The 24,928-nt window shown below is 43.3% G+C and overlaps 1 protein-coding gene across 1 annotated transcript; it reads right to left on the bottom strand.

Moving 5' to 3' along the window:
• Positions 1-1,075: 1,075 nt before the first annotated feature.
• Positions 1,076-7,428, bottom strand: LOC117050829 (cytochrome b-c1 complex subunit Rieske, mitochondrial). The gene is made up of 2 exons (XM_033156712.1): positions 7,141-7,428; positions 1,076-1,868 (listed from the first exon to the last, which is right to left on the bottom strand). The coding sequence occupies exons 1-2, from the start codon at positions 7,349-7,351 to the stop codon at positions 1,258-1,260; spliced, it is 822 nt and encodes a 273-aa protein (XP_033012603.1). The 5' UTR covers positions 7,352-7,428; the 3' UTR covers positions 1,076-1,257.
• Between the last annotated feature and the right edge of the window lie 17,500 nt (positions 7,429-24,928).

The following is a 24,928-nucleotide window of genomic DNA, read 5'->3' as shown; positions in this document are numbered from 1 at the left end:
ATTTTCCGGTGGGGTGTGGTGGGAAGGGAATCAATCAGTGAGTCTTCAAAAGAAAAGGAACAATTCTCTAACAAAATAAAAAGTATATTTGCAGGATAAGGCATTTGTGCTCAGAAACTGCTGCCTCATTTTAATTCAAAGGTTCCTGGACAAAGAACATATTTACTTTCAGATTTGACTGCTTTGTTAACACACAAATCTAGAAAGTATGATCACAATCCAAAGGGCTGTCATGAATTGTTTTTTTAAAAATAATAATAATAATACCACCACTCATGTTTGGCTAGCTTTCGAACTGCATGATGTATTTCGAAACTTACAGTGATGCATTGACCAGATGTTACTCCACATCTCTCACTCTATTTCTCCAACATAAATGTGGAAGAGTATCTGATCACTGATCTCCATCTACAACCAGGGATGGGAGTCCTGTAGCTCTCAAACAATTGCTCGACTCCCATCTGCCCCAGTCAGCATAGCCAATTAGATCTACAGTAACTAGAGAGAGTACTGCAATGACGGGAGCCCAGTGTGTCCCATAATCACCCATGAGTGGCATATCAATCAGAGTTCTATTATCTTACAATGGGAAAGTGACTGAGAAAGGCCTAGTTGTTTATTTGAAAACAACAGAAGATGGCTGGGCTCTCATTTCTTCAGTCAAGGTGAGGGGCCTAAGCTCTCCAAATGCATCCAGGAGGCTAAAGATGTCAGAGCACAAGGTCAATAAATTGTATTTGTCATCATATAGCAGCTAATGCAAGTGCAACCTCCACCAGGGGCACACAATGACGGAAGGCGTTAGAAGCTTATTTCTGCTATACCTTTAAAACAACAACAACCCAACAAGCTATCAGATCTCATGAGATTCTCAGTATGCGTCCAAGGATGGCTGGGCCTGCTCACACATAAAGCAAAAACTCCTGTGCAAACTGGCCCATCAAAACCTCAGTTGTCTGGTTCATAGCTTTTCATTCAAAATGGTTACTATTTTTTATTAAGAAGTATCGATTTTTTCTTAGAAAACATTCAATTGCTTTACCAATTATAGACAAACTACACATCATTATGGGAAAGCAGTTTAATCCTTTGTTAAAATTGACCAAGTACACAAACAATCAGATCTGAACAGTGACTTGGGACAGTTAGGCATACTTTCCACTCAACTTTTTTTTTATTTTTTTAAATACATTACACGAACACCAGCCTCGTTCCTCTGCATACATACAGGAAATAAAGAGCCAGGCACCCAGAAATTTAACCCACAATAAGTAAATCTTCCGAAGGGAATTCATAGTAGGGAACCTCGAGATTTAATGGAGCTGGACCTTTGCGGATTCTGCCAGACGCATCGTAATGCGACCCATGGCAGGGGCAATAATAGCCACCAAATTCCCCAGCATTTGCAATGGGTACGCATCCAAGATGGGTGCAAACACCGATCACGATGATCCATTCAGGTTTCTTTACTCTGTCTAAATCATGCTGGGGGTCTCTTAAATCAGTCAAAGGTACTGCAGCTTCTTGCTCAATCTCTTTTGCGGTTCTGTGACGCACAAAGAGAGGCTTCCCTCTCCACTTGAAAGTCATATTCTTGCCTTCAGGAATATCGGCGAGCTTGATCTCAATCTTCGACAATGCCAACACATCAGCAGAAGCACTCATGCTGGTGACGAACTGAGTGACAACATTCTTAGCAGCATATGCTGTTGCCACACAGGTTGTTGCTGTCATAAAGTAGGAGAAGACTTTCCTGGATTCGCTGCTCTCTTGGGATGATTTTGCAGCATCTGTTACATCATGACGACGGTAGTCAGAGAAGTCAGGCACAGTGACATCATTGTGGACATAACGAATGCTAGCAGGAGCTGCAAAGAAATGAGAAAACCAATTACTCATTTTTTAAAATTACAGGACATTAAACTGGTACCAGATTGACTCCATAAAATGCATATTTTTGGTACTATACTAACTATCATTAACTATTGATTTTCATACAAGTTCCATACAATCACCTTATGGAGGTGCAGGCATTCCATTTATTTCTTCCTGCAATTATACATGAAAATCTATTATCTCCTGGCTGGGAAGCCTATAAATTGTCATCAAATGATAGTGTTGTTGTTGTTAATCGTGTCTGACTCTTCGTGACTCCATGGACCAGAGCACGCCAGGCTCTGGTCCAATACCAGAAAAGAACACAGATATGATTATATTGGAGTAAGGGGGAGAAATTTGGTGTTTGTATGCTGTAAAGAAATCCCTAATATTCCAAAGTGTCCTCTTTTTACAAGTCATGTCCTCTTTTTCACAAGTATGTAAAAGGAGTGTCGTCATAGTGATCCATAGTTAAAAGTAGAAGTCAGCAAATGTGTTCTCTTTTTTGGTCTTCAAAATATGGCAACCCTAGAACTTGACTAAATTTTAAAAGGTGCTTTTAATGGACAAGTTTAGAACATTTCAGTACATTTTATGGGGGATTCTATGGCCTAATCTACAAACCAGTTAAACCAAAGGACCTTGATTTACATTTAGCCAAGCAAACAAGTGAACTTCTGCTGGCATCATTAAGTACACTGTAGCCTATGAAATTACATCTAAACTTTAGAGTTGCATTAGTATCTCTTTTAGATGCAGTAATATTAGTTTTCAGGAAAACTTTGAATAAGAAAGCTTCCAAATGCAAACTGACTGGAATTCAATTTTGTATGTTTGACATATTTGGTAAATCAAACTGGATAGTTAATATTATGTGGCTTATGAAAATATTATCAACTTTTTCCACTTGCAGGAATTAGTTAAGCTGAAATATTTGATTAGGAGGAAAAAATCAACAAAGTTCACTTAGCATGGTAACTGTCAAATCCAAAGGAGTATTTGGAAAATTATTTTTACTGGAGTACTGCATATGTAACTGTTTTAAGACACAACAGCTCAATACCAGGCACCTTCATTAAGTTGTTTATTTTTTAAGAAATGAGGGCACTTCATAAAAACGCAACTTTGTAAGAATGCAAGTGCAAGTTTTGTTTTATTTTTTGACTTAAGGGCAATAACACTAAGGGCTTGAAGAATCAAGCTCAAGGTAATTTAGGATCTCTTGGGACATTGTGCAGAGATTACAATAAGTGTTTGCAACAAGCTTAAACTAATGAAGGGATAAGAGCATCTCTTTATAATAAGCTTTTTTTAAGACTGCTTCCTTAGAAATTAAATGAAGGTTGTGTTAAGATTTTCAGGACAAGCTAATACACACTTAATTTCAAGGTCTAAAGTTAAACAGAAGACTATTTGCATCCAATAAAAAGCTAATGAAGCAACACATTTTTTAAAAAGAAAGTTTAAACCATTTCTGCAATTCCCTCTAGTAGCATATTATCCTCTCCTTTATACTTGTGCACACTTGGCCCATAATACATGGGATATTTACATTTTAACCTTGTAGCAAATAACTCAAACTAGGTCTATGCTGAAAATATCAGAATATTTTTTATAACTTTCCCACAACTTAGCACCTGCCCTTTTATAAATTCACTTTATTTGCTGGCTAATAGGTATCAGTTGATCACATTTAATAGGCCTGCACTGACCCATTGGCTGCTGCTTCATTTTGTACTGTAATTTTACTAAACACCACCTTGTGTTTTCAAGTGAAAGACAGTTGGTAAGGCTCATCTGACACACACATGAAACCAAACCTTTAGTGTCATCAGCCCAGTCCCTTGAAAAGGAATTCAGCAGCCACCTTCTGTTTTAACCTTTAAACATCTGCTGAAAGCTTTTCTTTCCTGCCAAGATTATGTAGTCAATTAAGAAAACACCTTTCTGCAATAATTGATAATCTGATTTTAAATTTCTACATGGCTTTATTGTACATATGTATCACTGTTGTAAAGTGCTTTGACTTTTTTAATGAAATAGTGGTATATAAATATTTTAAGCAATGAATACAGTGGTACCCCGCAAGACGGAATTAATTCGTTCCGCAAGACTTTTCGTCTTGCGGAAATTTCGTCTTGCGAGGCACCATTTCCCATAGGAACGCATTAAAATTTAATTAATGCGTTCCTATGGGGAAAAAAGTCCGGGGGCCCCTTCCGACCGTCACCGGAGCCTCGCCGCGCCGTGTTTTACAGGGAGCTGTAAAGGCTTACCTTTTTCTCCGGTCGGGAGGGGTGTTGTGCATCGCATCCATCTTGGATCGACTGTGCATGTCTGGAGATCGCAGACATGCACAGTCGATCCAAGATGGACGCGATGCACAACACCCCTCCCGACCGGAGAAAAAGGTAAGCCTTTACAGCTCCCTGTAATGGCGCGGCACCGCGTTTTAAAGCTGCAGGGAGCGAACAGGAGTGCTGCTGTTGGCTCCCTGCAGCTTTAAAACACGGCGCGACGAGGCTCCGGTGCGCGGGGGGGCGGAGTGGGATCGCGCCGCCATTTTGGATGGCCGTGCGCGATCCGACGCCGCCCCCCGCGCACCGGATCCGCGCCGCGCCGCGTTTTAAAGCTGCAAGGAGCGAACAACAGCACTCCCTGCAGCTTTAAAACACGGCGGGGCAAGGCTCCGGGGGGCGGGGGGGATCGCGCCGCCATTTTGGATGGCCGTGCGCGATCCGACGCCGCCCCCCGCGCACCGGATCCGCGTCGCGCAGCGTTTTAAAGCTGCAAGGAGCGAACAGCAGCACTCCCTGCAGCTTTAAAACACGGCGGGGCGAGGATCCGGTGCTTACAGTGGTACCTCGCCAGACAAATTCGTCTTGCGAAAAAGAGCCATAGACGAATTCGTCTCGCGAGTCAACTAAAAACTCGCAAAACCCTTTCGTTTTGCGAGTTTTTCGTTGTGCGAGGCATTCGTCTTGCGGGGTACCACTGTATGTTAAATATTTTAAATAACTAAAATAAACATTTTAAATATATAAAACAATAAACTAGAGAACTACCAGTTGGAAACAAACAACTGGGGCAGTGTGTGTACTGTTTGCTCAAGTCCCACTGGCTGGAGAGTGTTGCAAAGAGGATACTGGACTAGAAATGATGCTGCTCTGATCCAGCAGGGATCTTCTATACAAAAAGTCAACCTCCAACATCCCACCCCACTCCCAATTTTCAATTTGGGAAAAGGAACAAATTCAGCCTATATACAAACAGCATCCCCAAATATAGCTCTTACTTCCTATTATGCAAGTGAAAGATTAGTTTCTTTAAAGGAGTGAAAAGCAAAGGGCTGAACTTAGTGATCCTGCAACAGTGAGAACCAAAAGACTCTATCCCCTGGTGATATGTGATGCAGAACCAGCTAACAGGGAACCTGTGGGGTGGCAAGCATTATGCTGGGGCCACAGATAAACACAGATACAATCCTTATACTATACAAGTCCACGTCCTTCCAACTCCCATTTTAGGAATAATTCTTAATATGGTAAATCTTTCTCTGGACTGCACCTCTGAGGCTGCAGGTAAAAACTTGTGTGATTTAATGCTCCTTCCAAAGAAAACACTTGTACTGAGTCAGACTTTTGATCTATCTCTCTCAGTGGTAGTAGCCGAAGACTGAACCTCTGAATGCACAGCAGATGCTCTACACATATAACAATGTCCCTTCCCCATATTGATTTCTTACTAAGGCTTTGGTAGAGGGTTTGGTTGTGTCTTTTTGCCAGGGTGGGGATAGCCAATCTTGTAAGCTCCATTATGCAGTCTTGGAGTAGTACAAACCAGAAAATAATACTCCAAGTAAGAAGATTCCCCACAAACAGGAAACCTAGGTAGAAGGCTACAACCAAGCCTGCATGCAGGGACGTCTGTTCTGTACAAAGGAACATTGAATCATGTAAGCCTCTATCTTCAGCATGACAGCCCCAATGAAGCAAATAATAAATCCCTGTGTAAAGAAAACTCACACTTTTTATTACAAATATCTCAACTTCCCCCCATAGCAACTCATTTCATCCTCACAATAACCCTGCAAAGTAGGTTAGATTGAGAGATAGAAACTCTAGAGAACAGCTGCGAGCCAAGTGTAGACAACACCAAAGCAGAGGGAACCAGTCTGACTCCGTATAACGCAGCTTATGTTGACCTGTCCAATGCCACCAAGTGAACTTGACAGGTGTGTGAAGATATGAACCTGGGCCTCCCCAGTCATAGTCCAACACTCTAAGCCAAACTGGTGCCATTTAGATATTTTGATCCACAACCCCCACTAGCATGACTATCAAGCAAAGGATGGTAGTCCCAAAAACATTTGGATAGCACCAGGTTTAGGGGACTGCTACTCTAATGACTGCACCACACAAACTTGGTCAGGAAGGCGATTTGGCCAATCCCTGCCATACCGGTACTAGTTTTGCATATGAAGTTTGAGGTGGCACAGTTCAGACACAACACCACTCCATTCAGGAAGTTCTCCCTTAGTATAGAAAGCCAAGGAGAAGCCTGATTTGTGTGCAGGAAAACTGTTTTGTACACCGCAGCATCTGAATCAAGTGAGCACCCTTCAGCCTAAAGGTGTGAGAGCCAGCATTGTGCAGTGGTTAGAGCAGCCTTTCTCATCCTTGGGTCCCCAGATGTCGTTGCACTACAACTCACATCATCTCTGACCACTGGTCCTGCTAGGTGGGGGTAACAGGGGGCCCAAGGTTGAGAAAGTCTGGGTTAAAGTGTTGGACTAGAACCTGGGAGAAGGGTTCAAATCCCCCTTTGGCCATGGAGCTTGTGGGGTTACTTTGGGCCAGTCACCGCCTCTCAGCCTAGCCTACCTCACAAGGTTGTGCTGGGGATAAAATGCGGAAGGAAGAGAACCACATACGTCCCACTGATCTCCTGGGCGGGGAGGGAGTGGGATATAAATGTAATCAATGACCCAATGAAGTAGGGCAGCCCTCTACCCTACACTGCATGCCCACTACTATGATGAACGACGGGCGTTTTGCTGTCACCTTCCCTAGACTTCATGAAGCCCAGAGGGAACACAGAAAACGCCTTCCAGTCCTGCCTCTGAGCCACCCTGGAAACCTCGGTAAATAAAGCGGGAGAGGGACGGGGGGGGGGGGGGGGCAGAGAGAAAACGAAGCGACCCCATACCCCTCCCTGCTCAAGCAGCGCCGACCGCCCCCCGCCCTCCTTCCCCGCCCGCACCATTGAGGCTGGCGGTGGCGACGAGCCCCCCACGGGCGGCCTGGCCTTGCAGCGACTCCCGGCAGAGCAGAGGCCGCTTCGGGTCCAGCGGCAGCTTGGAGGCCGCCGGAGCCAACCCGGCCGCCAGGGGCTTCAGCGGGCCCGGGACGGCGTGGGCGGCGGCCGAGAGGTAAGGGGCCAACGGGCCGGAGCGGGTGGCCACGGACAACATGGCGACGGCGGAGTCAACTTCTCCTCTTTCTTCCCCCTCCGGCCGGTCACCTTCGCGTCCGACGTCAAGGCTGTGCGACGCGCACACGCGATGACGCAGACGCCGGTAGAAGGAGCGGCGCAGGCGCGCTGAAGAAACCTACCCCCCTCCCTCCCTCTCCTATCCGGAGAGAAAGAGAGCGAACGGAGAGGCGTGGCTGGAGCGGTGACGAGAAGGCCAAGGGGCGTGGTCGTAGAGGAGTTGGAGTCTCCGTCGCGTTTTTCGTCATTGCGTGTATTATGCAGGATGAGATACGCGACCCTAGCCGAGGGTGTGTGTGGGGGGGGGAGACTTGTTTTTCTTCTCTTTTTACTGAATTTTAATAAAAACAACTTTTCATAAATAGCAATGGTAATGATAATAATGATAATAAAATGATTAATTAATTAATTCAACGGGGGAAATGAAATGAAATTGTTGTTGTTGTTTTTTTAAGGGTGAATTGTCACAATTGCCTATAAGGAAGTTTGTTTATATACTGCTTGTTCCCTCCAATGGTCTCAAGTTAGCATGTTTAATCACCACAACAACCCTGTGAGGTAGGCTAGTCTGAGAAGCCGAGTGATGGGCACAAGGTGAGCTTCTTGGCCAGTTGCAGGGGAATTTCAACCCCCGTTTCCTCCTCCAACACTCGAAGTCCAATACACCGGTACAGGATGCAGCCATGCAATTTCCTGAGTCGATAATAAAACATACCAAGAGGGAAAGGGTGTGTGGCTTACAATTGCAAGGGCTTAATTAATACTATGTGTGTATTTAATACACATACATATATATTTCAGGATGGGGTGTTGTGTATGACAGTCATGCAAAGCAGCAAGGCCAAAGGGGAGACTTCACTGGAGCAAGTGCTCACCAGTGATGGGTATGCAGAAATGCATCTGAGGGTGCAATGAATTTCCTTCACTAAGGCAATCACAAAGGAGTATGTTGCCTTATACAGAGTCTTGGTATACTTCTTGCTTGGTATTCCGAAGGAAAAAAATATTCCACCATAACTATTTTATCAGTCAAACCTGTCATGATATGGAAAACTAGTTGTCCAGATACTTGAATGTTTCCATTGCAGTTGGTATTTTAAGACCCCAAACAACTTTATCCTAACAAAGTAATAAATCTCCCCTGTTTAATATAACATTTTTATTTCCTCCAGGCATACTCTTTCCCCAAAAACAATCATTTAAAAAATCCCTTACTTATCTCCCTCCCACTACTTCTCTAGCTCTTAAGATGCCACTTTCAAGTAAAGGAAAAGGTCAGTGATAATTTTCCAATTTATCATAAGAAAAAATAGTTGTAAATCATGCATTGTACACCATGTTCAAAAGCTCTCTCTCTCTCTCTCTCTCTCTCTCTCTCTCACACACACACACACACAACACATTAGTTGTGCTTGTCGCCATTGTCTGAGTCTCTCCCACCCTCACCTCAGCTTTCCCCCTGTATTCCTCATGTTCTTTTTGGATCCTGTTAGAAGTCAAACAATCCCCGAGAAATTCATTCTCATCATTGAAGATTAGCAGGGCACACAAATGCTTCTGCTGCAGTTATTGAAAATAAAATCTCTAGCCCCTGTACGGCTCTACACGCATGCAGCAGCCGACTGGCTACTTCCCATGCCTCCAAACAGTTGTTCCGTGGGGGAACAAGGAGAGTGAAATTCCATCCCATTTAGTGCTGTAGGGACTGCCCTATATATTTCTTTATGTTATTATCCTGCCCTTTCTTTAAGGAGCTCATGACAGCACCCCTGGTTTGGACAGGAGAGAGAGGGTGACTGGTTCAAGGACTCCCGGTGAGCTTTCCAGCGGACTGAGCTTGAGCCTCATTGGTGTCATAGTCAAAAACACATTTACCACATAGTGGCCATGTTCACACCATACTTTTAAGACATTATGATACCATTGTAAACAGTCAGAACTTTGCCCAAAGAATTCTGGTCCCCTATTCCCCTCACAATCCCCAGAACGGTTTAATAATCAATACTTCCTCACAAGGAACTCAGGAAATTGTAAAGGGGGATTTGAACTGGTGTTGTAATCAAGGACATGGTGGTAACATTCACACCATATGCCTAAAACACTATGATAGCGCCTTAAATACTCATAGCTCCCCAAAGAGTTCTAGCAGATGTAATTTGCTAAATATGCTAAGAATTGTTAGGAGACCCTTTGTAAACAAACAAACAAACAAACAGAAGCTTTTCTTTTGGGAATTATGAGATCAGAGTTACCTAAACAATATAGAAATTCATTTATGTACGCAACTACTGCCACAAAAATGACATTCGCCCAAAAATGGAAAGAAGAAGTCCCGACGAAAGAAGAATGGCTATGGAAATGGATGGATTATGCAGAAATGGTGAAATTTACCAGAAGAATAAGTAATCAAGACAACAAACATTTTATTAAGGAATGGAAATCCTTTATTGAATATTTACAAACAAATTGTAAACAAATTAAGACATTAGCAGGATTATTATTAAAACTTGCAGTTTCTAAAACATACAGTGGTACCTCTGGTTAAGAACTTAATTAGTTCTGGAGGTCCATTCTTAACCTGAAACTGTTCTTAACCTGAGGTACCACTTTAGCTAATGGGGCCTCCCGCTGCTGCCGTGCTTCTGCCGCACGATTTCTGTTCTCATCCCGAAGCAAAGTTCTTAACCCGAGGTACTATTTCTGGGTTAGCGGGGTCTGTAACCTGAAGCGTCTGTAACCCAAGGTACCACTGTATATGAAATAGGAAAAGAATAAATAGAGTTAATTGGGATATTCAGAAGAAAGAAAAAGGGTAAATTCATGGAATCTCTGAAAGGGGGGAGGGAAATCGAGGTTTGATATGTGAGAATTGTTTGTTTTTGTTGTTGAAATGATTATTTGTTATAAATGAAAGTTATAAATAAACTTATTTTTTAAAAAAGAATTGTTATGAGACCCATCTTCAACTTCCAAAACTGTGATTCCCAGAGTGGTTTAACAATTAATTCCCCTTCCCACAGAACTTTGAATTCCACTTGTGCAATAGGACTTAATTCCTCTTCTTCCACTGCACCCCCCGAACCTGTTCTAGGGGTTCCCCAGATGTTCCAGAGCAGATTTGGTGAGGATGTGGAGCAGACATGTGGAGTAGGAGGGGGGCAAGGGCCCATTCTGCAAACTGAAACCCTTTCACTGATGGGACCTGTTACAATGAGATACCAACCCTAAAAACAAGCCAGACTCCACCCTCTGCCTGATTGCCGCCATACGGTCCCCCAGATTTCATCCTCGAGAATTGCATTTGCCGCCATCAACAATTAACACATACTAGGATTGTGAGGCATTGATATCTTAGTTAATTCACAGTCTAAGGCTTCGCTGAGCAGCGGCCTGTGATAATTAAACAATATATCCTATAGCGAGGTGTGTGCTGCTGATTAATAAATTACTTGATCCCCAGGTACGTAGAGTATGGCTCCAATCGATATCGTTGCCTAAAAGCTGCCGCTTAGAAATAGTGTAATAAAATGTAAATGAAATGCACTGGGATTTGCTGGTTTTAATTAAAGGGAATGATTAATTGATCATTCAAATCGTATTGATCTACAGCTTTTTTTAATTCCGAGCAATTTAATTTGTCAAATATAAGCTTGGATAACTGATGATTTGTACTCCTAACGTTAAAGCTGGAGCCTTTTTAGTTGACCGGCACTGGAAACAGCCTTGCAGCGGGCCTGGGAGAGGTTGGACCCAGGCCGCTTGGGATGCTGGTTTTATGGGACAGTCTGAGGATAAAGATACCTGCTGTACTGCTGATCTTCTTTTGTGTATTTCATTTTTATTGTTGCACCTGTTACCAGCTCAAACATAGACCTGGAACAAAGAGCACCTGGCGTTTATATAGTGACTAATAAAAGACCCACATTTATGATGGGTGGCGTGTATGTGGAGGGAAAGCTTAAAGATTTGTCAAGAGGACCTCCCAGGGGCACGGAGTATCCTGTCGCACTCTGTGCATGGAGAGAGGCCACAGTCACACCGTGCAGTTAAAGTGTTATGATGCCACTTTAAACAGTCGTGGCTTCCTACAATGATTCCTGAGAGCAGCAGTTTGTTAAGGGGTGCTGAAAGTGGTTAGCTCTTCCTCCCACATAGCTACTATTCTCAGAATTACAGGGAACTCTTCCAGGGAATTCGTTGGTAAACCACTCTGGGAACTGTAGCTCTGTGAGGAGGAAGAGTGGTCTCCAAGCAACTGTCAGCACACTTAACAAACTACATTTTCCAGGATTCCTTGGGGAAAGCCATGACTGTTTAAAGTGGTATCCTGGCGTGAATGTGGCCATATCAAACCCATCTGTATTTTCATCGGAGAAATGCTGGAGGGTTTAGAACAGGCCATCCCAATTTTCATCAGAGAAATGTTGGCGTGTATGCAGCAGTGAGATGTAGATTCTGAGCTGGAAAACGGTTGCTTTGAGCTTCTTTCCAGCTTCCCCCCTCCCCCCCCCCCTCCACAAAAAAAAGAGAGAAACCAGTTCTAAAAATTGTCAACTGCTAATGTCTGCTGTAGTTTCAGAACCGGAATTTCTTCTTCAGGAGGATTCTAGAGTTAATTAAAAATGTAAATTTCCTCTATTGGGAAAAATGCATCACTTTTTTCATTCTTTTCTCCTATCATTTCCCTTATCTGATGCTGCTGTTTCAGCACCACTGTGGTTTGCTGCCACCAAACCCCTCTTCCATTGTGCATCTTCTTCCTGGGTTAATCACGCAGGCAACCCTCAGCCAATCAGCATCACATAGGCATGATGTCACAAACAGGACACAGCCAATCAACGTCTGATGCAATATGCTCTGAATCAGGATTGGTGAATCTGCGGCCCGCCATCTGTTGTTGGGCTCCAACCGCCATTGGCCCTACTGGCATGGCCAGTAGGCAGGGATGATGGGAGCTGTAGTCCTGCAAAATCTGGTAGTTCACAGGGTTCACAACACAGGTGTGCACTGAGTAGAAGCGGCTCTCCATAAGGGGTTTCAGAAAGCAGTGTTTCCCAACACGCCCCAGTCCTGATATAAATCAAATAATAAATAAGAACGTACTCCTTGCAAAACTGAGTTGCCACATTTTGGGCTGGGCCTTTCAAGGCAGTTCTGCAAAGGTTAAGCTTTGCCAAACAGTTTGTTTCTTTTAAAAAGTAAAATAAAAAGTTCTAAGCTGGTGAAAAGAGATAAAGCTGAATCGCTGACAGGAAGCCAGGGGAAAAGAAGGCATGCATCAATGAAGTTCTTTACAAATTGGAACCGTGGTCTCCTATCTACCTGAGCCCGGAGAGCCAACTTCAAAAATGATTGTTGTGCCTTTTTAATGGAGTGTTAGCATTAGAAAAGTTCAAACTGCTTAAAGCAGCTGTCATCGAAAGCAAGTGAAAAGGTAATTTGCATGAATACAAACAACGCGAAAGGTATCAAAGCGAAGTGTTATGAATTAGTTGTGATACGTTTGCGATAATGACTTTGGCACCGGCAACCGCACTGCACGTCCTCCCACCCCTCTCCCAGTTGTTGCTTCTGTCAGCTTTCATCCTTCCAAATATAATTTGTGGGGGTGGGAGTCTGGAAAGGTTAATTGAGCCAGACAATTAAATCATGTCAAGAGGACCAGGCGTTTCGAAGCTGCGTGCCACAACAGCGCATTATGTCACACGGAACCCTGATTGTGTAAGATGGGCACAGACCTGGGAATGTGTGTTGGAGGAGTGTCACATGGGGAACCCCAGGCCTGCTAGGAGAAGGGGCAAATGTGGCCCTCAATGCTTTCCAGGCCACACCCTCTGTTCTCAGGCCACATCCCTTCCTTGCCCCACTTTAACATCCTGAATGTTTTTGCCTGGCTGGAATGTGTCCTTCAAGGCTGACCCTGGATAGCGGATGGAGGTAGTGTGTGTGTGTGTGTGTGTGTGTGGTAACTAGGCAGGGCATTTCTTCAGCCCGAACTCATCGGAACTGAGTTCTGCCACCTCTTTGGTGCATTCCAGTACCTCTTTGTAGCGCACCGGCTGCTGTATAGCAGCATGGCATCCAGATCTTTGTTTCGGAGCCTATGGGCTGCATGCCGCTCATTGCTTTGTGTTGGAGGCTGTGGGGCTGTGTCCGCAGCGATGCCAGCACTTCTTTCTCTAGAAAAAAAAGTTGCCTGTACCTCAAGGACTGCCTCTTCCCATATTAAACAAACCTTTGGCTTTTAACTATGTCTTGTTTTTGTTGTTGCGTGGGTGGCATGTTTTAATGTTCCTTTTTATGGTTTTAATATTTGTATGTGCTTGTCTTTTTTAAAAAAAATATAATAATAATAATCTACATCGCTTTGAGTTGCCAGGGCGAAAAAGTGGCTAATAAATTTAATTAATAAATAATAACAACAATACTGAACACAGAGAAAATTTAGACTTGTGCCACCCATCTTTGTTTCTGGCTCCACCAACCCCGTGGACCTCAGAAGGTCCACCAGAAGGGAATGTGGCCTTTGACCTATAAAACGTTCTCCGCCTCTGATACTGATGTAAAACAAAAACAAAAAAATGATAGGGATGTCATCCACTTGAAGAGAATTAGGACTGTTTTAATTTGCCTGACATTTTTGGAAGTTAAAATTAAAATTCTTTGGTTTTCCAAGAGCAGTTTATGTGTTTTTAAAATTAAAAAAATAAATTTACCAAGCTAAATGTTGTTCAGTCACAAAAAATAATAGCAGATTTTAATTCCTCACACCCAAATATATATTTCTAAGACCTCTCACTGAAGTAATTTGCAAAAATTAAGTTTCACCTCCTAAAATGAGAGACTTTACTCTCCAGGATTTCAGCCACAGGGGTCTCTCCCAGCCTAGCCTGGAGATTGAGCACGGGAACTTCTGCATGCAAAATGGATAGTCTGCAGGTCCTGGAAGTTTGGGTTAAAAATGGAATAAATAACATCTCCTGGCACAGGTGTGGGAGCCATCTCGGAAGTCATTACATGTGAATCACTCCTTTGAATTCTTCCCAGTCAACATCAGCCTCCAGCAAACCTCCAAATGGCACTTTCAATCCTTTGGAGTTTAAAACCGAAGTTTTGGGGATTTGGTGATAAGAAAAATAAAACGCTACAGGGGAAAAAATGATATGTACCCTGTCTGCACCTAGAGGCAGTTTGCTTATCAACAGCTCTCATATCATACTCCTCCGAGTCAGTTCCAGGAATCACCGTGGGAAACACTTAAAATAACTTTGGTGTATTGAGAGTGAAACCCTTTGTAGATCAGGCTGCATTTGATGCTCAAAGGAAGCAAGGAAGAGGAGTAGGTACTGAGAGGAGGAGTGAGTTCCCAGGTCCTCTTGTAACTCGGCCTAAGGATGTACAACTAAAACAACTCCACCCCCTCCCCTTGCGGTTGTTTCTCCTGCATTGGATTAAATGACTGGGGGGGTTCTGTAGATGCGTTCTGCAACATATCACTGACTGTTAGCTTAGGTGACTGTGGAGGCCAATTCTTGATCCACACTTCCTTCCACAGTGGGGACATAGGTTTCCAGGTGGAAGTTGACCATGGTGAGGGTTTGCCAAACATGCCTTCCTCTTAGTTCGTTTCTCCCTTTTGTCCTGAGTTCAAGTGCCTTCAAAGTCCTTAACACCTTTGGTTAAACCTGTTCTCCAACTGGAGTGCTTGCAGGCCAATGTTTCCCAGTTGTTGGTGTTTATACTACATTTTTTTTTTTTTAGATTTGCATTCAGCGAGTTTTTAAACCTCTTTTGTTGACCACCAGCATTACGCTTTCCATTTTTAAATTTGGAATAGAGGGGTTGCTTTGGAAGATGATAATCAGGCATCCGAGCAACATGACCAGTCCAACGAAGTTGATGTTGAAGAACCATTGCTTCGACACTGGTGTTTTTTGCTTCTTCCAGTACACTGGCATTAGTGTAGACAGTACTGAGCAAATGAACCAGTGGTCTGATTCAGTAGAAGACTTCTTTCTATGCTCCTAAAATGAGAAAATCTGAATCCAACAGATTCAGCCATCTTTAGTCCAGCAGCACCTTGGCTTCCTCAGTCCCCACCCATGTGGACTGCTTGCTCCACGTCTTTATTACCAGGGGAGTCACAGCCACTGCAGAGGTGGGTGTGTTTGCAGTTCCCCTGGCACAGCCCAGATCTCGAAGAATTCAATCAAGACAAGCGATCCCCTACAAAAGAGGAAAGAGCTCAAAAAGCATTTCCAAGCAGGTGTTTTTGGAGAGTAAGTTACCTGAGCGTGAGTTAAAAGGCGAAGGAAATGAAAACCATTAAAATGGCACAAATATCACCGAGCCCAGCTATGGATCTTATCAAGCCTTCACAAGAATGGCCAGACGGACAAAAGATACAATAGGAGACGCAGAAGACCTCATCATATTTAGAGGGGGGGGGATCAGAACACTCACAAAAGCTGTCCAACCAAGCAAGAGCCAGAGGCAAGATAATAATTGCCTCAAGCAGCTTCAAAGATTGCTCAACCAGGCAGACACCAAAGGCTAAATAAAGTCGCCCCAAGCAGCATCAAAGACAGCTGTAAGAATGTCAATTGAAGAGTGAGAGGGGAAGGAATATGCTTTTTTTGAATCTTCCCACACTCTGAAAAATGCAAGTTCAGACTCTAAAGTCTACAGCAGAGTTACTTTCTCTTAAGGACGCGTGGCATTTCTTATTTTATGTCCGCCTTCTCTCTCCCTCTGTCTCCTCTGCCTGCCTGCCTGCCTGTCTCTCTCCTTCCTTCCCTCCCTCCTCCCTTCCAGGCAACCAGAGACCATCTAGTGTAGTGGTCATCAAGGTGGGCTGTACCACCCCCTGGGTGGGGCAGTGGAATTGATGGGTGGAGTGCTAATAGGCAAGGGGGCGGCAGAGGGATGCAAGCGATCGAAACAACCACCAGACTTTGATAAGCTGGAATCTCTGGAACAAGTTCATGAATTTTGTTGAATTAATTCAACTGAATAGTTTCAATTGGACTTTTAATAAACAGGCAATTACGGTAATAGTTGCTGCTTTGAATTTCATTGTGTTACGATCTTCCTTGGTGGGTTGTGCAAGCCACTGTTCTGAATCATGCTTCCATTAGGGTTGAGTAGAGGGCAGCGGGGGTGAGTGTATGGAACCAAGGGGGCAATGGCACCAAAAAGTTTGGAAACCACTGATCTAGTGCCTCCTTCTCCAACTTGGTGCCCACCAGATCTTGTTCGCCTACAGCTCTGCCGTCAATAATATTACTACCGTCAAGTAAGGTCCATGGAGTCAGGACCCAAGATGGGGCCTTATCGGTGATGGCACCCTTATGATGGAACAACCTCCCCCCCCCCCGAAATACAACTGGCAATGACGCTCATTTATTTCTTTGGTACCAGATGAAAATGTCTTCTTTTCTCTGGGCTTTTGGGGGTGTGCAGTCCCCTAAGGGCACTGGCCTGTAGTGAGAAGATGAAGGCAATATGGTGTATAAACATCGCTGTTCAAATGTTTTTGATCGATGTCATACAGTGCTGTATTTTATTGCTGTGACCTGCCACCTGCCCTGAGATTGCTTGATGATGAAAGGCAGGAGATAGGTGTTTCTTTAAATAAAAAAGGGGAATAAATAAAGGGTGGCAAGCTCGGGGGAGCCATTTTGGCTTAGCATTAGGTTTGCTTGTTGTTGTCTTTTGAGCAGAGCGGGTTTCAAGTAATACAACCATTGATCCTGCATCAGATTCCCAATGAGTGCACTTATTTAAAGCATTTTTTCCCACCCCTTTCTTCAGCCAAAAGGGATCTCAGAATGGCTTACAGGTGATCAATAAAAACAAGGCAGTCCCTGCCTGCAGACTTACAATCTAAAAGACACAAAATGTAAAGAAAAAAAGGGGGTGCTCCTCATCTCTTCCCCTCTCCTTCAGTCTGTTGACAATTGAGGAACAGGAGGAGCTCCTTAGAGATGGTTTCTCAGCACAGCCAATAAAGTGGTCCTGCTTTCAACCTCTCCAATGGTGGACTTTCAGGGTCTCAATTTTGGTGGCGCCCTGTGCCATGCCCAAATCAGGCAGCCCCTGCCTCTCATGCTCCATTCTAAAGCATAGTTGTGGCATCCCCTGCAGCACCCTGAAACTCAGCACCCAGTGCAGCCGAAGTGGTCACATTCCCCGAAATCCACGTCTGACCTCTCCTTGCGCTGCAACCTGTTTCCAGGCAGCAGTTGATGAAGGAAGCAGCCTGATGGAACTGACACCTCACAAGAGCCAATGGTCTGGCCCTGCTTCCTTGCTCAATATTTCAGATTTGGCTTACCGCAGCTAAACTCTCTATCTAGCTCTGTCTTATCCCAAATTTAACATTTAACTGTTGTTTCTAGACATGCCAACTAAATTACAAATTGACAAATCACTGGTTCCAGATGGCAACCAACCAAGAGATCTTCAATAACTAAAAAGTTAAATTCTCCTTCTCCTTCTGTCTGTCTCTCTCACACACCAAGAGAGTAACTTGTCCCTGAGATCAGCCTCCATAACTGACGACTAGAAAGTGACCAATATAACACCAACTTTTAAAAGGGGATAGAGATGGGATCTGGGAAATGACAGGACTGTTCACTAAATATCACTCCTGGGAAAACTCATGGATAACATTGTTAAAGATAGAATTATGATACATACAGAAGAACAAGTCTTGCTGAAGCAGAACCAGCATGGCTTCTGCCATTGCAGTGTAATGGTCAGAGTGTCAGGCTAAGAACTGGCAGACCAGGGTTCAAATCCCCACTCAGCCATGAACATGCTCATGGGTGACCTTGGGCCAGTCACTGCCTCTCAGCCTAACCTACCTCCCAGGAAGAGGAAACATGTACACCACTTTGAGCTCCCTGGAGGAAAGGTGGGATATAAACTTTATAAAATAAATAAATATCCACTGACTTTTCAGACTTACTTAAGGTATCAACAATCATATAGATAGAGGTGATCCAGTTAATATTGTGCACTTAGATTTTTAAAGAATTTTTTTGTGATATTCCAACCCAAAAGCTCCTGAGAAACTTAAGAGTTATGGGACAAGAGGACGGGTCCTTCAGTGAGTCAGTAACTAGTTGAGGAGCTGGAAGTTGAGCAATATGAAGAACTGGACAGTTCTCCCAATGTAGAAAGTAGAGTTCCCCCAAGAATCCACACCATGGAGAAAGCAGATGTGGAGAGTTTTGTATCCCTCTTTCATAACACTAGAGCCCAGGGTAAAGCTGAATGTTGGAAGATTTAGGACAGGAAAAAAGGAAGTACTTCTTCACACAGCAGATACTTAGTTAAAATGTGGAATTCCCTCCCACAATATGTAGCGATGTCTATCAGCTTGGATGGTGTTAAAAGAGGATTTTAAAACAAAACAACAACCATGGAAGATAGATGGCTCTGTTATGTCTTCGATTTAACTCTTTGTCAGCTGCTAGGAATCACAAGTTGTGAGAAGGCTTCCTTCAGGCACTATAAGAAGAGGATGCTGAACAATATAGCTCTTTCGTCTGATCCAGCACAGCTCTTCATATGCTCTGTTATGGCATTCCACAGGATGAAGAGAGCTGTCCAGCCACTAAGGACAAAAAGTCCATTTGTTGAGCCAAGCAAGGCACAACCACAAGGGCTTAATTTGCACTAATCAAGTCATCACAATAACATGCAGTGAGAGCAGCCAGCTGGCATAAGGGAACGAGGAGACCCCTTGCCCCCATGCAGAGACCCACACACTTTCTTTATATTAGTTGCTCCTGTGACCACAGACACCAGAAGTTTACAAGTGCATTATTTGGTCACACACACACCTTTTCCGCTTTTCATAAATCAGCATAATCACCCATAACTCCACTAGCAAAAAAGAAAAAGAAAAAATAAGGCACCAGCTTTCCTCCACAGCCTTAAATAATAAATGCAATTAAACCGAGTGCACTGGCGAACTGCCTCAAGACCTGAAGAAGCAATTAAAAATAAATCAACCACCTCTAACAAAAATAACAATAATTTGCAGAAGCTGTTGTCTCCACAGCTTGAAACAGAGGCAATATATTGAAGCAAAATTAATGCAATAAACACTTGTCTTCATTAGAAAAAAAAGGGAGGCTAGAAAATATTTCCATAGCTGGTAAAAGTGAAAGAAATAATGATTTTGGGCCGTGGAATGGAGAGAAATGGAGGATTCTGTATTCTGACTTAGGGCAGTGGTAGTCAGATTCCTTCCTTCTGGGTGTCCTTTCAACATGGAGCTGAATAAGTTGCTGTGCATGCTGGGATGTCTTATTGGGATACGAACCCTGTCCTGTATGATATTTTAATATTTATTTGTTTACAGCAGCTGGATGTGGGGAAGGCGGTTGCAAAGTAGGTTGCAAAGATCAATAAGAAGACAGTCACTCAGATATTAAAAAAAAACCAATGTGAAAATGTTTTTTTTAAAAAAACAACGTTTTAAAATATACATGGAATTTGCCATTAGCTCATCAGTGCCACCCAGTGTCACATTTGTATAATGCACTTAAAACACACTTAAAACGTTATATTTGCAGCTTTGTAGCCGAGTCCCATGTATGGTGTGAAGAAACCTGGGAAGAATCATGGGAGCTGTAGTTTGTTAAGGATGCTGAGAGTTGTTAGCAAACCCCCTTATACCACTAACAGAGCTACAATTTGCTGAGTGGTTTAACAAATCCCTCTTCACAGGGAACTCTGAGAAATGTAGCTCTGGGAAGGGAGCGGGGGGGGGCAGGGGTCTCCTCAGCCCATGATGCATTCATTTCCATCTTATATGAAGACCCAGAAAGGGCAATACATCTCTGGATAAGAACACTGCAAACCTAGTAAGAGCAAAACAAAGTGTAAAACATACATAGCATCACAGAAGGTGTATCACATGCCTCTGCTTAAAAATGCTCAGAGCAGTTTGACCAACAATTCTTCACTGTTAATTAAAGATCTAGTTAACTGAAAATCCAACATAGGGGCAGCTGGTAATTACATTACCTTAATATTTATTTTCAATATTTTACCCCTTCCCCCCTCCAAAAAAAAAGGTAATTCAGCAGTGCTCTTTAAATTGTAAAATTGCTCCATGCTTTTGGATCAATCAATCCCCAAATTGTCGGTATAATGAGTTCCTTTTAATAGGAAGGAGCTCATTAATTAGCATGCTGATTGCACAAAAACATATTTTAAGCCAACACAAAAAGGCTCCTGTAGAGTCTGTCTTCTTCCACCTGCCCATGGGTGTGAAAAATTCTAATTAAAACAAAACAAAACAAATAAAACGGAACATTTTGTACTTCTCTGGTCTGCTCTGACGTATTAGTGAAAAAGTGCTGCCCCTCTTCACAAATGCTGCATTTTCTTCAGTGCACATCCTTATAAAAGAGAACATGTCCCCAAGGCCATTGGCACATCCAGGGCAGCATAGCATCATGAAAGCTGTACAGCCCAAATCCAGTGTGGTATAGTGGTTAGACCGTTGGCCTAGGATGGGCATAGCCAGTGTGGTGTCTTCCAAGGGTTGCTGGACTCCAAATCCCATCAGGCTCATCCAGCACAGTCAATGATCCAGGATGTAAAGGAAGTGTAGTCGAGAAACATCTGGAAACCCTCACGCTGGCTACTCCCATCCTAGGCCAACAGGGGCCCATCTAGTCCAGAGTCCTGCTCTCACTGTGGCCTGGGACTAGAACTTAACCCACATTCCCACCATGGATTTAAAGCACCATGACACCATTTTAAACAGTTGCGGCTTCCCCCTAGGAATTCTGGAAGCTGCTATTTGCTAATGAGGCTGCTGAGAGTTGTTAGGAGACCCCGCTTGCCCTCCCAGAGCCGCAATTTCCAGAGTGGTTGAACAACCAATCCCTTTTCCCAAGGAACTATGAGAGAGTGGGGCAAAGGAGTCACCTCCAGGGTCTGAGGTCTCTTTGGGGCCCCCAATAAAATATTTGAAGGGGCCAGGGCCCCCAAAGCTGATGAGCATTGCCATTCAAATCGTGTGTTTTGTGATCTAATATGTGGGGTGGAGCACTCTTGGGGGGGAATAGATGAGGAAGAGAGAGAGAGAGAATGAGAATATATTTATAGAAAATATAGGACATCTATACAATACCTTTTGACCAAGGAGCTCAGGTTGGTGAACATGGTTCTTCCCATCCTCATTGCATCCCTGTAACAACACTGTGCAGTAAATTAGGCTAAGAGAAAGTGACTGGTCCATGGTACACTACGTTCACAGCTGAGTGAGGATTTGAACCCAGGTATCCAAGTAAGAGACGCAGGTGGCGCTGTGGTCTAAACCACAGATCCTAGGGCTTGCCGATCAGAAGGTTGGCGGTTCGAATCCCCGTGACGGGGTGAGCTCCCATTGCTTGGTCCCTGCTCCTGCCAACCTAGCAGTTTGAAAGCACCTCAAAGTGCACGTAGATAAATAGGTACCGCTCCAGCGGGAAGGTAAATGGCATTTCTGTGCACTGCTCTGGTTTGCCAGAAGTGGCTTAGTCATGCTGGCCACATGACCTGGAAGCTGTACGCCGGCTCCCTCGGCCAGTAAAGCAAGATGAGCCCCGCAACCCCAGAGTGGTTCGTGACTGGACCTAATGGTCAGGGGTCCCTTTACCTTTATCCAAAGTAAGGAAGATCAAGAAATGGGTAGAGAGAAAATCCTGTTTACTTTTAGAATATCAAAGTAAAGTTAAAGACATTAAGTGTGAAATCCTTCCTATTTCAACCCCACCCTCCAATGGGTTTTCTTCCCTACTGTTTGTTCAAATGTTAGGAGGGCACAGACTGTTCGTGTTAGAAGAAAAGAAAGAAAGAAAGAAAGAAAGAAAGAAAGAAAGAAAAAGAAAGAAAGAGAATGGAATTATTGTACATTTTATTTAATTCATTCCCCCTGCAGATACTAATTTAATTCATTTTAATTGGTTTGAGGAATGTCTTTGAGCGCCAATATTGCGCTCAAAGGCACCAGCAGGGGCCCCGAATGGGACTTGCACCTGTAGTTGAAATCAAAAGATAAGAGAGAGAAGAAACAGCTCCTTGCTGAGGAGAACTGAGGGAATGGGATAGGGTGGGGGGAAATGCCCCTTCAAAAGAGGTACATTTCCTTCCCCTTCATATCGCAAAGCAATAAAAGGAAATAAATTTGTGTTCCAAATCTTGGCCGTATCTTAAGGTCATTATATAAGGATGTAATCTCGGTGAGGAGATTTCTGTGAAGTTGTGAAGGCTGAGTGGAGGGAGGGGGGGAGGATGTAAAAAGTGGGATTAGAATATCACAAGGAGAATGAGGTGAAGGGGGGGTGGTAAATGTCAGGATGGAACAAACCTGTGTACTTATTTTCCAATTTTCGTCTCAACATGAGACCCCAGCGTGGCGTTAAGTTTTGACACAAAAGAAGCACAACTTTACTGGTCAGTAGCAACCAAGGGAAGGAATTAAATTTTCTAAAGCAGTTGGGGTAGGGGGGAGAGTTCTCCAGCAGGCGTTTTTCTTTTTCACCATGCTAGTCCAGCAAAGTATATATGAATGTGTGGATCTCCTAGCTGAATTATGCACTGCAAGTGGAATATACATTGTTGTGTGCTGCATTCAGTTCACTGGAGAGGACAATCAGCCAGACATGATACATCCAATGGCATTCCTAGCGGAAGAATGGCTGGTTCCCATACTGCACTATAGATTTAGAACAGTTTAGAAAAAACCTAGCTGGAAAAGACTCTTCTCCCTCTCTCACAACACCAAAACCTGAGACATCCAAGGAAAACAGTACAGTGGCACCTTGGTTCTCAAACTTAATCCATTCCGGAAGTCTGTTCCAAAACCAAAGCGTTCCAAAACCAAGGCGTGCTTTCCCATAGAAAGTAATGCAAAACGGATTAATCCATCCCAGACTTTTAAAAACAATCCCTAAAACATGAATTTTACTATCTCACGGGACCATAGATCCATAGAATGAAAGCAATAATCAATGTACTGTACTATAAAATAAATAAGACATAAATAAGTGTAGATGATAAAAATTAAAATTACTTTTTTTCTCCCCTTACCTGCATTGATGATAGTCATTGTTTGGATGTGGGGCTTTTATCCATTTCCACTGTCACACAATCAGTGTAGCTGAACTGGGTTCCACACGGTCACACAAAAAAACAAATTAACTGGAAAAGCCTCAAAAATGCAAAATAAATAGCAAAAACAAAAGCGCCAAACTTTATCCGTTTCGGAAGTCCATTTGACTCCCAAAATGTTCGAAAACCATGGTAGGGAGGGTGATTTGTTGCTTTCCCAGTCTTGGGAGAAATGAGGAGAATTCTTGGAAGTGGATATGCAACACTACGGACATGCAAATGTTTTGCAAATATGTGTCATTTTTCTATGTGAGGAGAAGCCAAAATCAGTGGGGAAACCCCTCAGCCAAAATCAATCAGAAGAAACATTATAACACGGGCAGAGGGCTCAGTCCACATACAGTGCACTGCACACCCAAAACCCTGTTTGCATCCTGGTAAATACATTGATCTCACCTTTCTATCTTTCTCCAGGCCACCATATTTGATGAAAACAGGTCAAATAGCAAGCACCCGTGTAAAGTTTTCCATGCATTTAGTTGACAGGGGGAACCCCTCAGATATTATTATACTGATAATGACTATTTTTGTAATACTGAAATAATGAAAGTGTTGTTATTGTTTGCAGATTCTCCAGCTAACACTGCATTAATCTTGTCTGTGTTTAATACTGGGATATCACAGCAAACAGCTCATTGCTTCCTAGGCTGATAGCATAATATCTGAGACACAGTTTAGGCAGATATCTCTCTCTCTCTCTCTCTCTCTCTCTCTCTCTCTCTCTCTCTCTCTCTCTCTCTCTCTCTCTCTCTCTCTCTCTCTCTCTCTCTCTCTCAAATACACACACACATTTGTACATTGCAAATCCTTCCTTCCGCCTTCCTCCCGAAAAGAAAAGTATTATCATATCTGAATGGTGGACACTTTCTTCCGTTAATGAGATGTCATGAGTCCTTGTCATGATTTGGCATATAAATTCTCCATTTGCCAGCTTCCGGGATGAACACCAAGTTTACAAAACAACAGCAGCAACACTTTGAAAGATAATAACCTATTTAAACAGTCAGCATTCTGATCTAAGCAGTTTGTGAATGAGAAGCCTTAGCAAATCAGTAAAAACAAGGGGGGAAAGAAGGTGAGTCGCTTCCATGGCGCTCAAGAAATTGGCTTGTTTTTACACCTCCTTCGGCATCGTCACATCTTTTCTTCCAATTTCCCTTTTAATGTAACTGTATGTTCTGTAAATATTGTTGGGGCTGACAAGAACATCAATTCATGTTATTCATAAAGCAATTCAGGATTTCTGCCATGAATAGCAAGCAGGAGGAACAATCACTTGCATATTTTTTTATTCTTTTTTTATTCTTTCTTTTGCATAAAGAAAATGCTTGCACTACTGAAGTTTAGCAGGCGCATAATGCACAAGGGGAAAGGA

The sequence above is a fragment of the Lacerta agilis genome, chromosome 8, assembly GCF_009819535.1.
Source record: "Lacerta agilis isolate rLacAgi1 chromosome 8, rLacAgi1.pri, whole genome shotgun sequence".
Lineage (NCBI taxonomy): Eukaryota > Metazoa > Chordata > Lepidosauria > Squamata > Lacertidae > Lacerta > Lacerta agilis.
This window is presented reverse-complemented; position numbering and strand designations above follow the sequence as displayed.